This window comes from Moschus berezovskii, chromosome 15, assembly GCF_049115385.1.
Source record: "Moschus berezovskii isolate FMDL1 chromosome 15, NW_MosBer_1.0, whole genome shotgun sequence".
Classification (NCBI taxonomy): Eukaryota; Metazoa; Chordata; class Mammalia; order Artiodactyla; family Moschidae; genus Moschus; species Moschus berezovskii.
This window is the reverse complement of record NC_142474.1, coordinates 32,423,959-32,439,105: the sequence shown is the minus strand read 5'-3', so window position 1 is coordinate 32,439,105 and position 15,147 is coordinate 32,423,959. Positions and strand designations below refer to the sequence as shown.

Below are 15,147 nucleotides of genomic sequence, written 5' to 3'. Positions count from 1 at the left end.
AAAACTTAGGTCATATGCTTGTACCAGATGGCAGGAAAGGCCAGAAAAGCAGTTTTCTACCATTTACTTGAAAGACAGGCTTCCTCAGTCCATGTCTGGGAAAAGTGTTTAGAAGGTATGGACAGTCTGAAATAGATGTGCTCTGCAGTGTTCAAGCAGAGAAGGCAATGGCAAGCCACTCCAGTACTCTTGCCTAGAAAATCCCATGGATGGAGGAGCCTGGTAGGCTGCAGTCCGTGGGGTCGCTAAGGGTCAGACACGACTGAGCGACTTCACTTTCACTTTTCACTTTCACACATTGGAGAAGGAAATGGCAACCCACTCCAGTGTTCTTGCCTGGAGAATCCCGGGGATGGGGGAGCCTGGTGGGCTTCCGTCTATGGGGTCACACAGAGTCAGACACGACTGAAGTGACTTAGCAGCAGCAGCAGTGTTCAAGACAATAATGTTAATATCAAATGGAAATAACCCAAATGCTCATTAGTAAGTGACTGGTTCAATTTGAGGATATTCATATAATGGAAGCAGGTGGCACAGTGGTAAAGAATCTGCCTACCAGTGCAGGAGAACCAAGAGATGCAAGTTTGATCCCTGAGCTGGGAAGATTCCCCTGGAGAAAGAAATGGCAACCCACTCCAGTATTCTTGCCAGGAAAATCCCATGGACAGAGGAGCCTGGCAGGGTATAGCCCATGGGGTCACAAAAATTCAGACACAACTTAGCGAATGAGCATGTAATGGAATACTATGCAGGCATTTTTTAAAATTAGGTAGATTTTTATGTGCTGATGTGAAAAATGCCCGTAATACTTTGTGAAGTGAGAAAAGGAAATTACCAAAACAATATGTATTCTTTAAATGTCTATTTGAATAAACACAGAAAATATCTGGAACAATACATCCCAAAGTGTAAATAGTGGTTTCTTCTGGGAAATGGCTAGTTCCCTGGGGGCAAATGTTGGATGATGGGTAAAGCATTTGATATATTATAGTATTATGTATATTGCTTCTTTTAATGTAACAGCTTTGTTGAAATGTAATACACATATCATAAAATTCACTGTTTTAAAATGTCCCTTTCAGTCACTCCCCATTTCTTTTTTTCCCCAATCCCTGGCAACTAGTCTGTTTTCTGTTTCTGTGGATATTCTTATTCTGGATATTTTCGTATATTTTGCCTTTGGTGCTGGCTTCTTTCAGAGTTCATCCATGCTGTGGCATGTGTCAGTGTTTCATTCCTTTTTATGGACAAATATTCTATTGTATGGATATATCACGTCTTTTTTATCCACTCATCAATTGATAGACATTAGAGTTTTTTACATCTTTTGGCTATCATAAATATACTGCCATGAATGTTTAAGTTTTAATATGGTCATATGTTTTCTGTTCTCTTGGGTAGAATTGCTGGGTCATATAGTAACTATTTAACTTTTGGAGGAACTGCAAACTGTTATCCAAAGCCATTGCACCATTTGCATCCTCACCAGCAAAATATGAGGGTTCCTATTTCTCTGTCTTCACCAATCCTTGTTATTGTCTGTCTTCAATAATATTATAGCTTAGGGGCTTTCCTAGTGGTCCAGTAAAGAATCTGCCTTGTAATGCAAAAGAAAGAGGAGGAAAAAAATATATTACAGTTTAGGAAGGAGGATGATATGTATAGAAGGAAAGGAGTTGAGCTATCATTTGTTTTCTACTGTTTTTTAGACACTGTGATGCTTTACCTCTTTCAGTCTTCAAAATCCACTTTAAGTATTTTGGGAGGCATTTAACGTAAGCGTCATTACCATGTTTTACCGTGAGGAAGCTGATGCTCAGAAAAGTTAAATAATGTTTCAAATGCCACATCTGTGGCATGTACACAGTCAATCATGATATGGGGTAGGAAGTACTATAATAAAAAATTCATGTAATTTTATAAGAACCGTTAAAAACAGTGATATCTCAATGAGAAGTTGCATAAATGGGCAAGTCCATGTGTTCTGAGTATTTTCTTTGCAGCTCTTTAAAGTGAGTGGTTTATTAAAAAGCAGAGACATTACTTTGCCAACCAAGGTCCGTCTAGTCAAGGCTCTGGTTTTTCCAGTGGTCATGTATGGATGTGAGAGTTGGACTGTGAAGAAAGGTGATCGCCGAAGAATTGATGCTTTTGAACTGTGGTGCTGGAGAAGACTCTTGAGAGTGCCTTGGACTGCAAGGAGATCCAACCAGTCCATTCTAAAGGAGATCGGTCCTGGGTGGGTCGTTGGAAGCACTGATGCTAAAGCTGAAACTGCAATACTTTGGCAACCTCATGCGACGAGTTGACTCACTGGAAAAGACTCTGATGCTGGGAGGGATTGGGGGTGGGAGGAGAAGGGGACGACAGAGGATGAGATGGCTGGATGGCATCACCGACTCGATGGACGTGAGTTTGAGTGAACTCCGGGAGTTGGTGATGGATAGGGAGGCCTGGCGTGCTGTGATTCATGGGGTCGCAAAGAGTCGGACACAACTGAGCGACTGAACTGAACTGAACTGAACTGAACCTGTCAGAGGTTTAAAACATGAGCTTCCAACCTGTGACCGGATAAGATGCATTGAGAGCTGCTGCTAAGTCACTTCAGTCGTGTCCGACTCCGTGCGACCCCATAGACGGTAGCCCACCAGGCTCCCCTGTCCCTGGGATTCTCCAGGCAAGAACACTGGAGTGGGTTGCCATTTCCTTTTCCAGTGCATGAAACTGAAAAGTGAAAGTGAAGTTGCTCAGTCGTGTCCGACTCTTAGCGACCCCATGGACCGCAGGCTACCAGGTTCCTCCGTCCATGGGATTTTCTAGGCAAGAGTACTGGAGTGGGTTGCCATTGCCTTCTCCATGCATTGAGAGGGGACATTGCTTAACTTTGTCTCAGATGCCGCTGGTATGAATTGCTGTGCACTGCTGCAGGAAAGCAAGCAGGACACTGAGAAGGGCTTTTAAGGGCATATACTGTAAAGTCACAGGAACATAATCGAAAAACCTACAAATAAGAAATGCTGGAGACGATGTGGAGAAAAGGGAACCCTCTTACACTGTTGGTGGCATTGTAAATTGACACAGCCACAATGGAGGACAAGTTTGGAAATTTCTTTTAAAAACTAAGGATGAAACCTACCACGTTATCCAGCAATCCCACTACTGGGCATATACCCTGAGAAAGCCATTCTAAAAGGCACATGTACCCCAATATTCATTGCAGCACTGTTTACAGAAGCCATGTCATGGAAGCAATCTAGATGTCCATTGACAGATGAATGGATAAAGCAGTCATGGTACATATATACAGTGGAATACTATTCAGTCATAAAAAGGAATGGATTTGAGTCAGTTCCTAGGGAAGTGAATGAACCCAGAGCCTGTTATACAAAGTGAAGTAATTCAGAAATAGACAAACAAATGTCGTATATTAATGCATATATTAGAAATCTAGAAAAATGGTATTGATGAACCTTTTTGTAGGACAGCAGTAGAGACAAAGGCATAAAGACAAACTTGTGGACACAGGGAGGGAGGGAGAGAGGGAGACGAGAGAGTAGCACTGAAGCATATGTAAAATAGATAGCCAGTGAGAATTTGCTGTATGACACAGGAAGCTCAACCCAGTGCTCTGTGACAGCCTAGAGGGGTGGGATCGGGGGGGATGGGGTGGGGTGGGAGGGAGTTTTAAGAGGGAGCGGTCATATATATACCTATGGCTGATTCATGCTGATGCATGGTAGAAACCAACACAGCATTGTAACACAGTTATTCTCCAGTTATAAATAAATTTAAAAAGTAAAATTACAGGCACTTACTTGATGGAGACAGACATTTTCTAAGAATGCATTTGTGAACTTTCCTGGTGGTCCAGTGGTTAAGAGTCGGCCTGCCAATGCAGAGGACACAGGTTCAATCCCTGGTCTGGAAAGATTCCACATGCCGTGGGGCAACTAAGCCTGAGCACTGCAGCTACTGAAGCCCAAGTGCCCTACAGCCCGTGCTGTGCAACAAGAGAAGCGACTGCAATGAGAAGCCAGCACACTGCGACAAGAGAGTAGCCCCTACTCACCACAACTAAAGAAAGCCTGTCCATAGCAATGAAGACCCAGCCAAAAATAAATAATTTTTTTAAAGAATACATTTGCTCTGCAGCTGACCCTTCAGTGGACTGTGAGTACAGTGAAGTCAGTGAGCTCCATTCTTGGGATACTCAAGTGAGGATCTCTCTCCCTTTGTTCTGGGGCTCCTAACCTTATTCAGAGCACATCAGGGTTCCTCTGTGGAATTCTTTAGAAACCGTGAAGGAATCAGGCAGGTGAACTAGATCCACAGCCCAAAGTTGTACTTACCCAACTGGCTCACTTATCCACCAAATTTGGTTGCAAATGGTGTGTGTCTGACCATTGTCAGAAATCAAATTAAAAGATGAAGATTTGCCACCACCGAGGAAACTGCAAGAGAAAAACTTCCCTGTGTTTTGAACAGCATTAATACCCGCCAACTAGACAAGCAACAATTCAGAGGGTGACTTCAGCAAGCATCTTACTTGTAGGGGTAGACAACACAGGAGCTTTGTGATGTTAAACAAACCTGGGCCTCTGTGTATACCCTCCTATTTCCTAGCTGCATGTGGGATCTTGGGCCAAGTGCTTAGCTTGCTTGGCCACCATGAACCAACTGTTTGCAGCTTTTAAGTATCCAAGGCACAGGGTGGATGTGAGAATAAAATTGTATATGTGAACTGCCTGCCCAGTCCATGGTAAAAGACATTGATAAAAGATAGCTGTTCTCATTAGTATTGGCTTTCTTCACCAAGAAAAGAGCATTGTGGTATTTTAGAAGTTTTAAAACACTAAGAATATTGAGTTTTTCTCTGGCGCTTACTACAGAGCTACAGTTGTTAACTCATATTTTTGATTAGTCACCCTCAATCTATTCAGTCAGTTTCCTACATTTCATTCACCATTCAAGCTTAGAATAAGGTTAAAGGGTGCACGGTCTTCTGTGGTGGTCCAGTGTTTAAGAATCTTCCTTGTAATGCAGGGGATGCAGGTTTGACCCCTGACCAATGAACCAAGATCCCACATGTTGTGGAGCATCTAAGCCGGTGCACCACAACTAGAGAGTCTGCATGCCATAATGAAAGATCCCGCCTGACACAACTAACACCAGACACAGCCAAATAAATAAACAAACGGTTTTTAAAAAAGATTAAAGGGGAACCCGGATTTTAGTTGCACACATAACAGGAAATATGGCAACTTTGTTGTAGAAGGCCCTTGGCAGAATTAGGCAAATGTAATTTTTCTCATTTTCCCTTGAAAGTTCCCCTTTACTAACAGGACAGTATCTCTTCAGGGTAAAAGAAAAAGACCAGTCTCTCTTTCTTCATTTCCTATAGTCTTGGGAGTTGAACAGGGATCTCCTATTCAACATTCCACCAAGAGTTGGCCATGTTGGGACTTCTTTAGAGTTTCTGGCTTAGGGAACTCTGGTTCAAAACTATGAATACCTTTTGTATAACCATGGCTCTCCTTAATGTTCAGTGTTGCCTGCCAGTTGTCCCACTGAGTAAGCCATTTTGTATGTTCTGTTCTGTTCAGTCGCTCAGTCGTGTCTGACTCTTTGCGACCCCGTGGACTGTAGCCTACCAGGCTTCTCCATCCATGGAATTCTCCAGGCAAGAATACTGGAGTGGGGGTTACCTTAGTGATAGTCAAAGTTTTGTGAGAAATCAGTGGAAATTCTGAGATTAATTGTTTTAAATATTTCTTTTCTCTCCATAGATTCCTCTTCCCTAAATTTCTTGACCAGTGTTCGCAAGGTAAGCAATATGCTCTACATCTTGCTTGCATGCCTTTCAAATTCTGTTTAGATGCAACAGACTTTTCTTCATGTTCCCACCTACCATTCTGAAGTCTAAAACAAAACTGATTGAGGGAAGACTATGGCAGTTTTTGCTGTTATCATATTTGATAGATTTCTTCCAAGAGTTTGTGTCTTATTGATAATAAATTGCCATGTCAGCACCTCTTTTGAGCTGCACTTAACTCTGCCCTCCCTTCCAACTCATGTCAGTTGACTGAATAAGTATTCCTAGCCTGCGAATCAGCAAGATCTTGATGCATTTCTCCTGTCCCATGAGTGCAGAGTATGGCCCAGTAGAACCTTCTCCTTTAACCCTCTGCTACATACACTGAGATTTTCCACATTTCCTTTATAATATTTAGAAAAATCCACCCATCTTGTAGGTTGTACTCAACCTTGCTTTGTCCTACCATCTGGCAGTCTAAAAGCAGCACTTTTTAGTCAGATTAGCTATAGTGGCTAGAGACCCAGAGTAAATTCTAAATTTCCTACAGTAGTGATAAAATGCTTATTGTTGTCAGAAGACCTGGGGTCTGGGCTTCCTGAAGCAGCCCAGCAAGTAGAAATCGGACAGAAGAAAATAACTCAGTGTCCCCAGCACAGTTTTGCCCTGCTGATCCCATTGCCAGTCTACAGGGAATGGGACAACAGAGCATTAGCAGAGCTGTTGTCTTGGGAAAGAGCTGAGCTGGAGACTGTGCAGAGCAGGAGACTTGGTCACTGGAGAGAAGAATGTGTGTGTTCGACTGCTGCACTGAGAAGTCTCAAGTCCAGCTTTTACATGCCCTTGTTGCTTTTTAGGCACTGCACCCTAGAAGCAGAGTTGAATGGAGGTTGGCTGGGTCTATCCACAGTGTCCACCCAAAGTAGATGAAAGAGATTTTGGGGGGGCTGGGTCAATACGATGTGGTAACAGGCTGGATGGGGGACATTGAAACAGTATCTGGAATGACTTCTAGGTTTCTAGCTTGGGAGATTGGGAAAGTTGATGGTACATATCCTTGAAATAGACTACATAGGAGAAAACATAGGTCCAGGAGATAGCCAAGGAGAGCTGTCTGGTCCTTTGATAAATGTTTGGAAGTCATCTTCATAGCCAAGGGTGTGGGCTATAGTCCGCCCCATGTCCACCACATGATCACACGATGTTTGCCACCCTAGTGCCCCTTGGCTTCTTGACACTTTCTCCTTCAGTGCCCTTCTCCCTTTTTTGCATTTGGGAAAAGTGATCAGGCTGCCTTGGCAAAGAACCTTAGGGGAAGGGCTTTGTCTTTACCATCCATGAACCTGGGCCAATATTACAAGAGGATAGCCCTTTTAAGCCAAGACAGAATGAGTTCTATCTGGCATTTGGTAGGCATATTTCATTAACACAGCCTTGCAACTCATTGTTCAAAGGCAACGTATGTCAGTTCTGTGCTTATATAAAGAAAGCTACGGGGAATTCCCTGGTGGTCCAGTGGTTAGGACTTGGTGCTTTCACTACTACAGCCCAAGTTCAATCCCTGGTCCGGGAACTTAAAAAAACGAAAGCTCAGGATGTGATCAGATGTGGACAGGTGCCTTTGAGGCCATATATGCTGTTTTCTGAAGTGCAAGGGGCTGGTTAAGTGATAGTGCTTGGTAAACATCTTCCCTTATATCTGGGCACAGAGGACCCTATAGACTAATCTGACCTGGTTCACCATGAGCACTGGCCTTCTGGGAAGACAGGAGATAAGGGCAAGTATTTCTTTCTCCTCGGAAATTTAATGCCTCTCTTAGAGGTGGAATCTGCCACTGGTAGACAAACATTTCATGTCCCAAGGGAGCATTTGCCTTCTTTTGCTCCTGTTCATAAGTCAAGCTCTGATTCATTGCTTTTATAACAAGGGATTATTTTACAGTGAGGAAAGCACTGTATTGCAGCCACAAAATGATGTGTATTATAGAAATCCAAGGATTAGGGAATAATCTCAATGCTTAAACAACCAGCACGGCTCATTATAATGCTAGCTTTAAAGCAGAGAGCAGACATTTTGCTTCCATGACCTGCTTTTAGAAGTATCTGTATAGTGGAGGAAATGGCAACCCACTCCAGTATTCTTGCCTGGAGAATCCCATGGACAGGGGAGCCTGGCTGGATACAGTCCATGGGGTCACAAAGAGTCAGACATGACTTAGCAACTACACAGATACAGAAAACAAACTGGTGGTTAGCAAAGGAGAGACAGAAGTATGGTGGGACAGATTATGTGTATGGGATTAAGAGATTAAAAACTCCTATGTGTAAACAGCAACAAGTTTATATTGTATCAGATAAAAAATTATAGCCATTATTGTATAATAACATTCAATGGAGTATAATCTGTAAAAATACTGAATCACGGTGCTATAGACCTGAAGCTAGTATAATATTGTAAATCTTCTGTACTACAATTTAGTAATAAAAAATTATTGAAAAAGAAACATCTATGGATAGACGAAGTAAGGTTTGTATTCTTCTAGGCTTCTGGAAGCCTTTTGCCAGACTGGGATGGTCAAACCGACCTCAGAGATGTTTCTCAACTCTTGGAAATGGGGCAAGCCAGGCTGCCTGCTCACTCACAGCCCAGATTCACGAGGCATTGACTAAATCAGAGTATCAGTTCCTTTGTACATAGCAGGAGGATGGCCCAAGCAGGATGAAACTGCCCATGATGGCCTCTTCACCTTGTGCTCCACATAACTGCTGTACCTTGCCTTAATGATGGCATTTCCTCTTGGCAGGTAGCAGTTTGCATAGCTGGCCTAAGGAATGCTGAGGATAATCCTTTTGCTTGTTTCTCCATAAAGCAAAGCCCCTTTTCTATGTCCAATTCCTGACCTAGAATCCAAAGCCCACAAGGTTTGTCTACATGATACTCACGGAGCAAACAGGACTTTGAGTAAGGTGTCTGTCAGAGACTCAGACCCTAGCTTTTTCTCAGGCAGGCCAAGCCTGTTCTTATGATTCTGGTGCATACTGCTCAGGTTGGCATGTTTGCAGTAGACTGACTCTTTTGCCCAAGAAGATACTAAATAGAATCCAAAGACCTTTGCAGATATCTCAGCCTTTCCTGGCTCCTCACTGCAAGATATACCACAGCTATTCTTATCTTCACCCCGGGACTTTCATGGACCCTTGCAGGAGCTGGCTCTCATAACTGCCCTCTCTGGAATGTGCTGACCCTTCTAGAACCCTACCTCCTTCCCCACTGTGCCACATTCTGGGCCTGGCTGCCTAGTCTTGTCTTACTTAGTTTCCAGAGGCCCCAGCCACTTCCTGTAGCTGCACCAGGACATGGGGTTCTGGCAGTAAGCTCACCAGACTGTCCTCATTGCCTACGAGTGACCTTTTTAAATGGGAATGGGAGCATAGGCACTACCAGTGTCACCTTTCTTAGGAGGCTTCTCTGATGGTCCATCTTAATGTTAAAGCTTATGACCAGGAAAGCATGTGAGGAGCTTTTTTAAAATAGAATAAACAGAAAGTAGACATATTCTATATTTGAATTTCTAAGTCTTATGCTATTACCATATCTAGGCCGTACCTGAAAACCTAGGGGATAGAAGTTATAAGTGTAGAAGAAGTTGTTAAGAAAATATGGTTTTGTATATTCCTGTATACTTGTATATGCATAGACCATCTGAGGAGACATACCCAAATCTGCTTATTAGTGGTTGCCTCTGGGGAGAAGTAAGGTTCAGGGTGCCAGAGAAGGGAAGAAGAAACTTTATATTGAACCCTCTCATACCTTAATGAATTTTGCACCAAAACATGTAAATCTAATCTTCAGTTCAGTCGCTCAGTTGTGTCCGACTCTTTGCAACCCCATGAATCACAGCACGCCAGGCCTCCCTGTCCGTCACCAACTCCCAGAGTTCACTCAAACTCATGTCCATCGAGTCGGTGATACCATCCAGCCATCTCATCCTCTGTCATCCCCTTCTCCTTCCGCCCGCAATCCCTCCCAGCATCAGAGTCTTTTCCAGTGAGTCAACTCTTCACATGAGGTGGCCAAAGTATTGCAGTTTCAGCTTTAGCATCAGTCCTTCCAATGAACACTCAGGATTGATCTCCTTTAGAATGGACTGGTTGGATCTCCTTGCAGTCCAAGGGACTCTCAAGAGTCTTCTCTAGCACCACAGTTCAAAAGCATAAATTCTTCGGTGCTCAGCTTTCTTCACAGTCCAGCTCTCACATCTGTACATGACCACTGGAAAAACCATAGCCTTGACTAGATGGATCTTGGTTGGCAAAGTAATGTCTCTGCTTTTTAATATGCTTTCTAGGTTGGTCATAACTTTCCTTCCAAGGAGTAAGCGTCTTTTAATTTCATGGCTGCAGTCAGCATCCACAGTGATTTTGGAGCCCAAAAAATAAAGTCTGACACTGTTTCCACTGTTTTTCCATCTATTTCCCACTAAGTGATGGGACCAGATGCCATGGTCTTTGTTTTCTGAATGTTGAGCTTCAAGCCAATCTTTTCACTCTCCTCTTTCACTTTCATCAAGAGGCTTTTTAGTTCCTCTTCACTTTCTGTCATAAGGGTGGTGTCATCTGCATATCTAAGGTTATCTAATCTTAGCTTCCTTTTAAAATGGCTGTCTGATGAATGATACTTGCTCATACTTGCAAGTGGGAAAATTTTTGGCATGTGGGTACCCACAGCTTAGTTGCTTAGGCGGCTGCCTCAGAGGTCAAGTTGCACGTGCCTTTTATTATACTTAGTTCATTTATTCATCTGTTCAGCAAATCTTTATCCAATACCTGCTCTAACCCAGTCCTGAGGGATTAGGAAAGTCTTCTGGAAGAGGTCCTATTTAAATTGTCTACAACCTGAAGTAGAAGTTAGCCCTCCAAAAAAGAAAGGAGGGAAAAGATAGTTCAGACGGAAGAAACAGCAGGAGAGAAGACCTGATGGTGACTAGAGCCCTGAAGAAGTGCAGCATGCAGGTAGATCAGACTGGCCAAGAAGTTTAGATATCAGCCTACAAGTAATTGGGATGCTTTAAATGTGTTAAGTGGGGAAATGATTTGATCAGATTTACATTTTTGAAAATTACTCTGACTACAGGAGAAAGAATGAATTGTAGTAAAAGAAGCCTAGAAGTGGAAAGAATAAGCACAAACCTAGTAAAGAGCAGTGGTCTAAATCAGGCAGGTGGTAGCAGGGACTGAGAGTGGAGGATGGACTATGGCCCAGGTTTGGGGAATTCAGAAGTCAGTGTGCCCTTACCAAGTGACCACTTGAATGTCAGGGGAAGCCACCGAGGAAACTCAGCTTTGAATCCTCAGAGGTCTCTTGAGCACTCTGCAGAGGCAGATGGGCTGTATTGGCTAAGGCTGACTGACTAGCTGTGGAGCACTAACAGATACTTGAGAAGAGCAGGATTCGTGTCTCCAAACCAGAAAACCAGTAGATTCCCAAACAGCTTGTTAAGCACCCAGGAAGCAGATTCTGTGCTCAGCAGTTGAGCCTTACTTCCTGACATTTACAATCTTAGACATATTGTATACCTCTTGTGTACATCATGCAAAATGCTGGGCTGGATGAATCACAAACTAGCGTCAAGATTGTTAGGAAAAATATCAACAACTTCAGCTATGAAGATGATACCATTTTAATGGCAGAAAGTGAAGAGGAACTAAAGAGCCTCTTGATAAGGGTGAAAGAGGAGAATGGAAAAGCTGGCTAGAAACTCAACAGTTCAAAAAATCAAGATTGTGGCAAATAGAAAGGGGAAAAGTGGAAGAAGTGACAGATTTTATTTGGGGGGAGATTTTTTATTTTCCAAAATCTTTGTGGATGGTGACTGCAGCCATGAAATTAAAAGAGGCTTACTCCTAGGAAAGAAAGCTATGACAAACCCAGATCACATTTTAAAATGTAGAGACATCACTTTGTCAACAAAGATCTATATAGTCAAAGCTATGGTTTTTCCAGCAGTCATGTATGGATATGAGAGTTGGACTGTACAAAAGGCTGAATGCCAAAGAATTGATGCTTTCTAACTGTGGTACTGGAAAAGATCTTGACAGTCCGTTGGACTGCAAAGAGATCCACCCCAGTCAATCCTAAAGGAAATCGACCCTGAATATTCATTGGAAGGACTGATGCTGAAGCTGAAGCTCCAATACTTTGGCCACCTGATGTGAAGAGTCAACTCATTGATGCTGGGAAAGATTGAAGGCAAGAGCAGAAGGGGATAACAGAGGATGAGATGATTGCATGGCATCATCAACTCAATGGACGTGAGTTTGAGCAAACTCTGGGAGGTGGTGATGGACAGGAAAGCCTGGCATGCTGCAGTCCGTGGAGTCACGAAGAGTTGAATACGACTTAGCAACTGAACAATGACAACATACCCTTTGTGTGTGCCTTGTCCCCATTGTAACACATGACCATTGACATGAATCTCTTAACCCCTGCTCCCTGGTTGTGAATGGAATATGGTTATGAGATTAGAGTCAATCTTTAGAGTTTGAGAACACTTTTAAAGTATAATTGGTGAGAGGAAGTATCACTGACTTCTGCCCCAGACCAGAGGCAGAGACTAAGGCCAGGGGTCCTGGAAGCTGCTTTCAAACTAGTGATAGCCACTCATCTAAACCATGGGCCCAGTAACCTAGACTGGTGAGAGTCACGTGACTTAGCTTCCGGTGTGTTGCTGTGGCTAGCTAAGGTCCATGTGCTGCAGCCATCCCTGTCAGTCTGAGGAATGGATCAATCCAGTCTCGTTGGTATAGGTGATGGTGGTGGTGGTAGTGTCAGGTTACAATTAATGAGTTCTTACTTTCTGTAGCTTATGGTAAGCATTTTACCGATAATCTGGAGGTACATGTTCCCATCTAACGGAAGAGGAATTAGGGCTCAGGGAGAAAATTGAGCAATTTGCCTAATGTTACCTATGAATAATTAGTAGAACCCAGAATTCAGACTCAGATTTTCTTGACCCTAAAACTCATGCTTTCATCTTTATGCTGTCTTTTTACAAATAAGATAAATAAAAATATAAATCATATTTTAAGCATCGCCCATGTTATTCAAAGGAGCTCTCCTAGGTTTAAAGAAAGGGAGACAGCAGGGTGGCATGAGGGGAGGATTGAGGTGGTAAAGTATTAGAAAAGATCTTAAGAAGTAAGCTAGTAAACAAAGTACAGAATAGTATAATATGCCACTAATCATGGGGGAAGTGTATATATACACATTTGCTTGTATAAACTCAGCATATACCTGGAAGAAGACTCTGATAAATGTGGCTGTCTTCAGGGAAAAGAAGTAGGTAGCCGGGGAGAAAGGGAATTTGTTTTCTCTTGTGAACCCTTCCATACATTATGACTTTCGCCCTCAAAAACTAAGTATAGCGAATATTTTTAAAAACCACTTTATTGAAGTAAATAGTATTAATAAGAGTCCTCTGTACTGAATACTCATTATTCAGAGTCCTGCAGTTACAAGGTTACTTAGGAAAGCTGAAGTCTTACAACTTAGAGACATTCACTTATGAACTATTTATAAAACTAGTCTCCGTTAGTGAAAAGATTAATGATGAGCATAAAACTTTTTAGATACGGAACCAATTACAACATCTATGAGAATGCTATTACAAAATAGAATATAAATGTTGAAAATCTCAAAAACCTATAAAATGAACTCATATTTAATAAAATATTAGGAAGCAGTTAAGAGAGATTATCTGTGCATTTTCTCAAGTGGGAGATCAGTAAATTTTAAAGCTGTTAAATCAAGTTATAAAGAGTATTTATACTCTTTAAAGCTATAAAAATATCCACTTGGAGAAACTATAAAATTATGAATATAACCAGCCAGAATGTGATGGTGGAGAAGTGGGATGAATTTAAAGGTATATGAACTTCCCTGTCTCTCATGCAGAAAACTCAAAAGACATTGTTTAAAGGTGACAGGATAGCTATCGTAAGAACTTAAAACAGACTATACTTACCAGAAGGAAAGCAGAAAACAGAATGTAGAATCATACTGGTAAAGGTTTAAAAAAATGTTTTTAAACAGAATTCAACATAAACAAGGTGATAGAACCAAAGTACCATTAAATGTAAATGGGATGTGCTGTGTGCTCAGTCATGTCCAACTCTTTGTGACCCCATGGACTGTGGCCCACCATGCTCCTCTCTCTGTCCATGGAATTCTCCAGGCAAGAATACTGGAGTGGGTTGCCATTTCCTTCTCTGTAAGTGGGTTAAACACCTATTAAAAGGAAAATTATCTCAGATTAAACCAAAAAATCAAATCTAAATTATATGATGTTCTACACAAGATCATCTAAAACTAAGGATGGTGATAAAAGAATGGGCAAAGATATAACAGACGAATGCAAACAAAAAGAGATGATGTTAATAATAGCAGAGTTGAATTTGTTATTGTTGTTCAGTTGCTAGGTCTTGTTTGACTCTTTGCTACCCGAAGGGCTACTGCACACTAGGCACCCCTGTCCTGGAGTTTGTTCAGGCTCATGTCCATTGAGTTGGTGTTTCTATCTATCTCTTCCATGGCCACCCCTCCTCTAAGGAAGGCCATAATCTTAGTTTTTCGTATGTTGAAGTTTTATGCCAGCTTTTTCACTTTCTTCTTTCATGTTCATCAAGAAGTTCCTTACTTGCTCTTTGCTTTCTGCCATTAGTGTGGTATCATCTGAATATTTGAGGTTGTTGATATTTCTTCCAGGAATCTTGATTGCAGCTTGCACTTCATCCAGTCCCTCATTTTGCGTGATTTACTCTGCATGTAAGTTAAATAAGCAGGGTGACAATATACAACCTTGATCTTTTATCTTCTTCATCCACTAATGGACACTTAGGTTGTTGGTTGTTCCTATAGCTTGGCTATTGTGAATAATGCTGCATTGAACATGGATCTGCAAATAGCTCTTCAAGATAGTGATTTCATTTCTTTCTGGTATAAGCCTAGAAGTGGAATTGTTGGATCATGTGGTGGTTTTAGTTTTAATTTTTTGAGGAATCTTCATCCTATTTTTCATAGTAGCTGTACCACTATAGCATTTACATTCCCAGCAACAGGGCACAAGTTTCCCTTTTCTCCACATCCTCACCAATTCTTGTTATTTCTTGTCTTTTTGAAAAACATAGCCATTCTTACAGGTGTGAGGTGCTATCTCATTGTGGCTTTTTAAAATAATGAATTAAGCATTCAACTTAAAGTTTGAAAAAGAACAAGAACTTTTTAAAAAAGATTGAAGTATAAAACAGTATCTAGCCTCTTAAGGAACACTATGGAG

The 15,147-nt window shown here is 41.9% G+C and overlaps 1 protein-coding gene across 2 annotated transcripts in view; it reads left to right on the top strand.

The window, feature by feature from the left end:
- Positions 1–15,147, top strand: part of DNAAF9 (dynein axonemal assembly factor 9) — a 172,357-nt gene that overhangs the window by 137,107 nt on the left and 20,103 nt on the right. For both annotated transcript variants that reach the window (XM_055432434.2, XM_055432427.2), the window contains exon 29: positions 5,787–5,824. In XM_055432434.2, the coding sequence (XP_055288409.1) occupies positions 5,787–5,824 (38 nt within the window). The remainder of the gene's footprint in view (positions 1–5,786; positions 5,825–15,147) is intronic.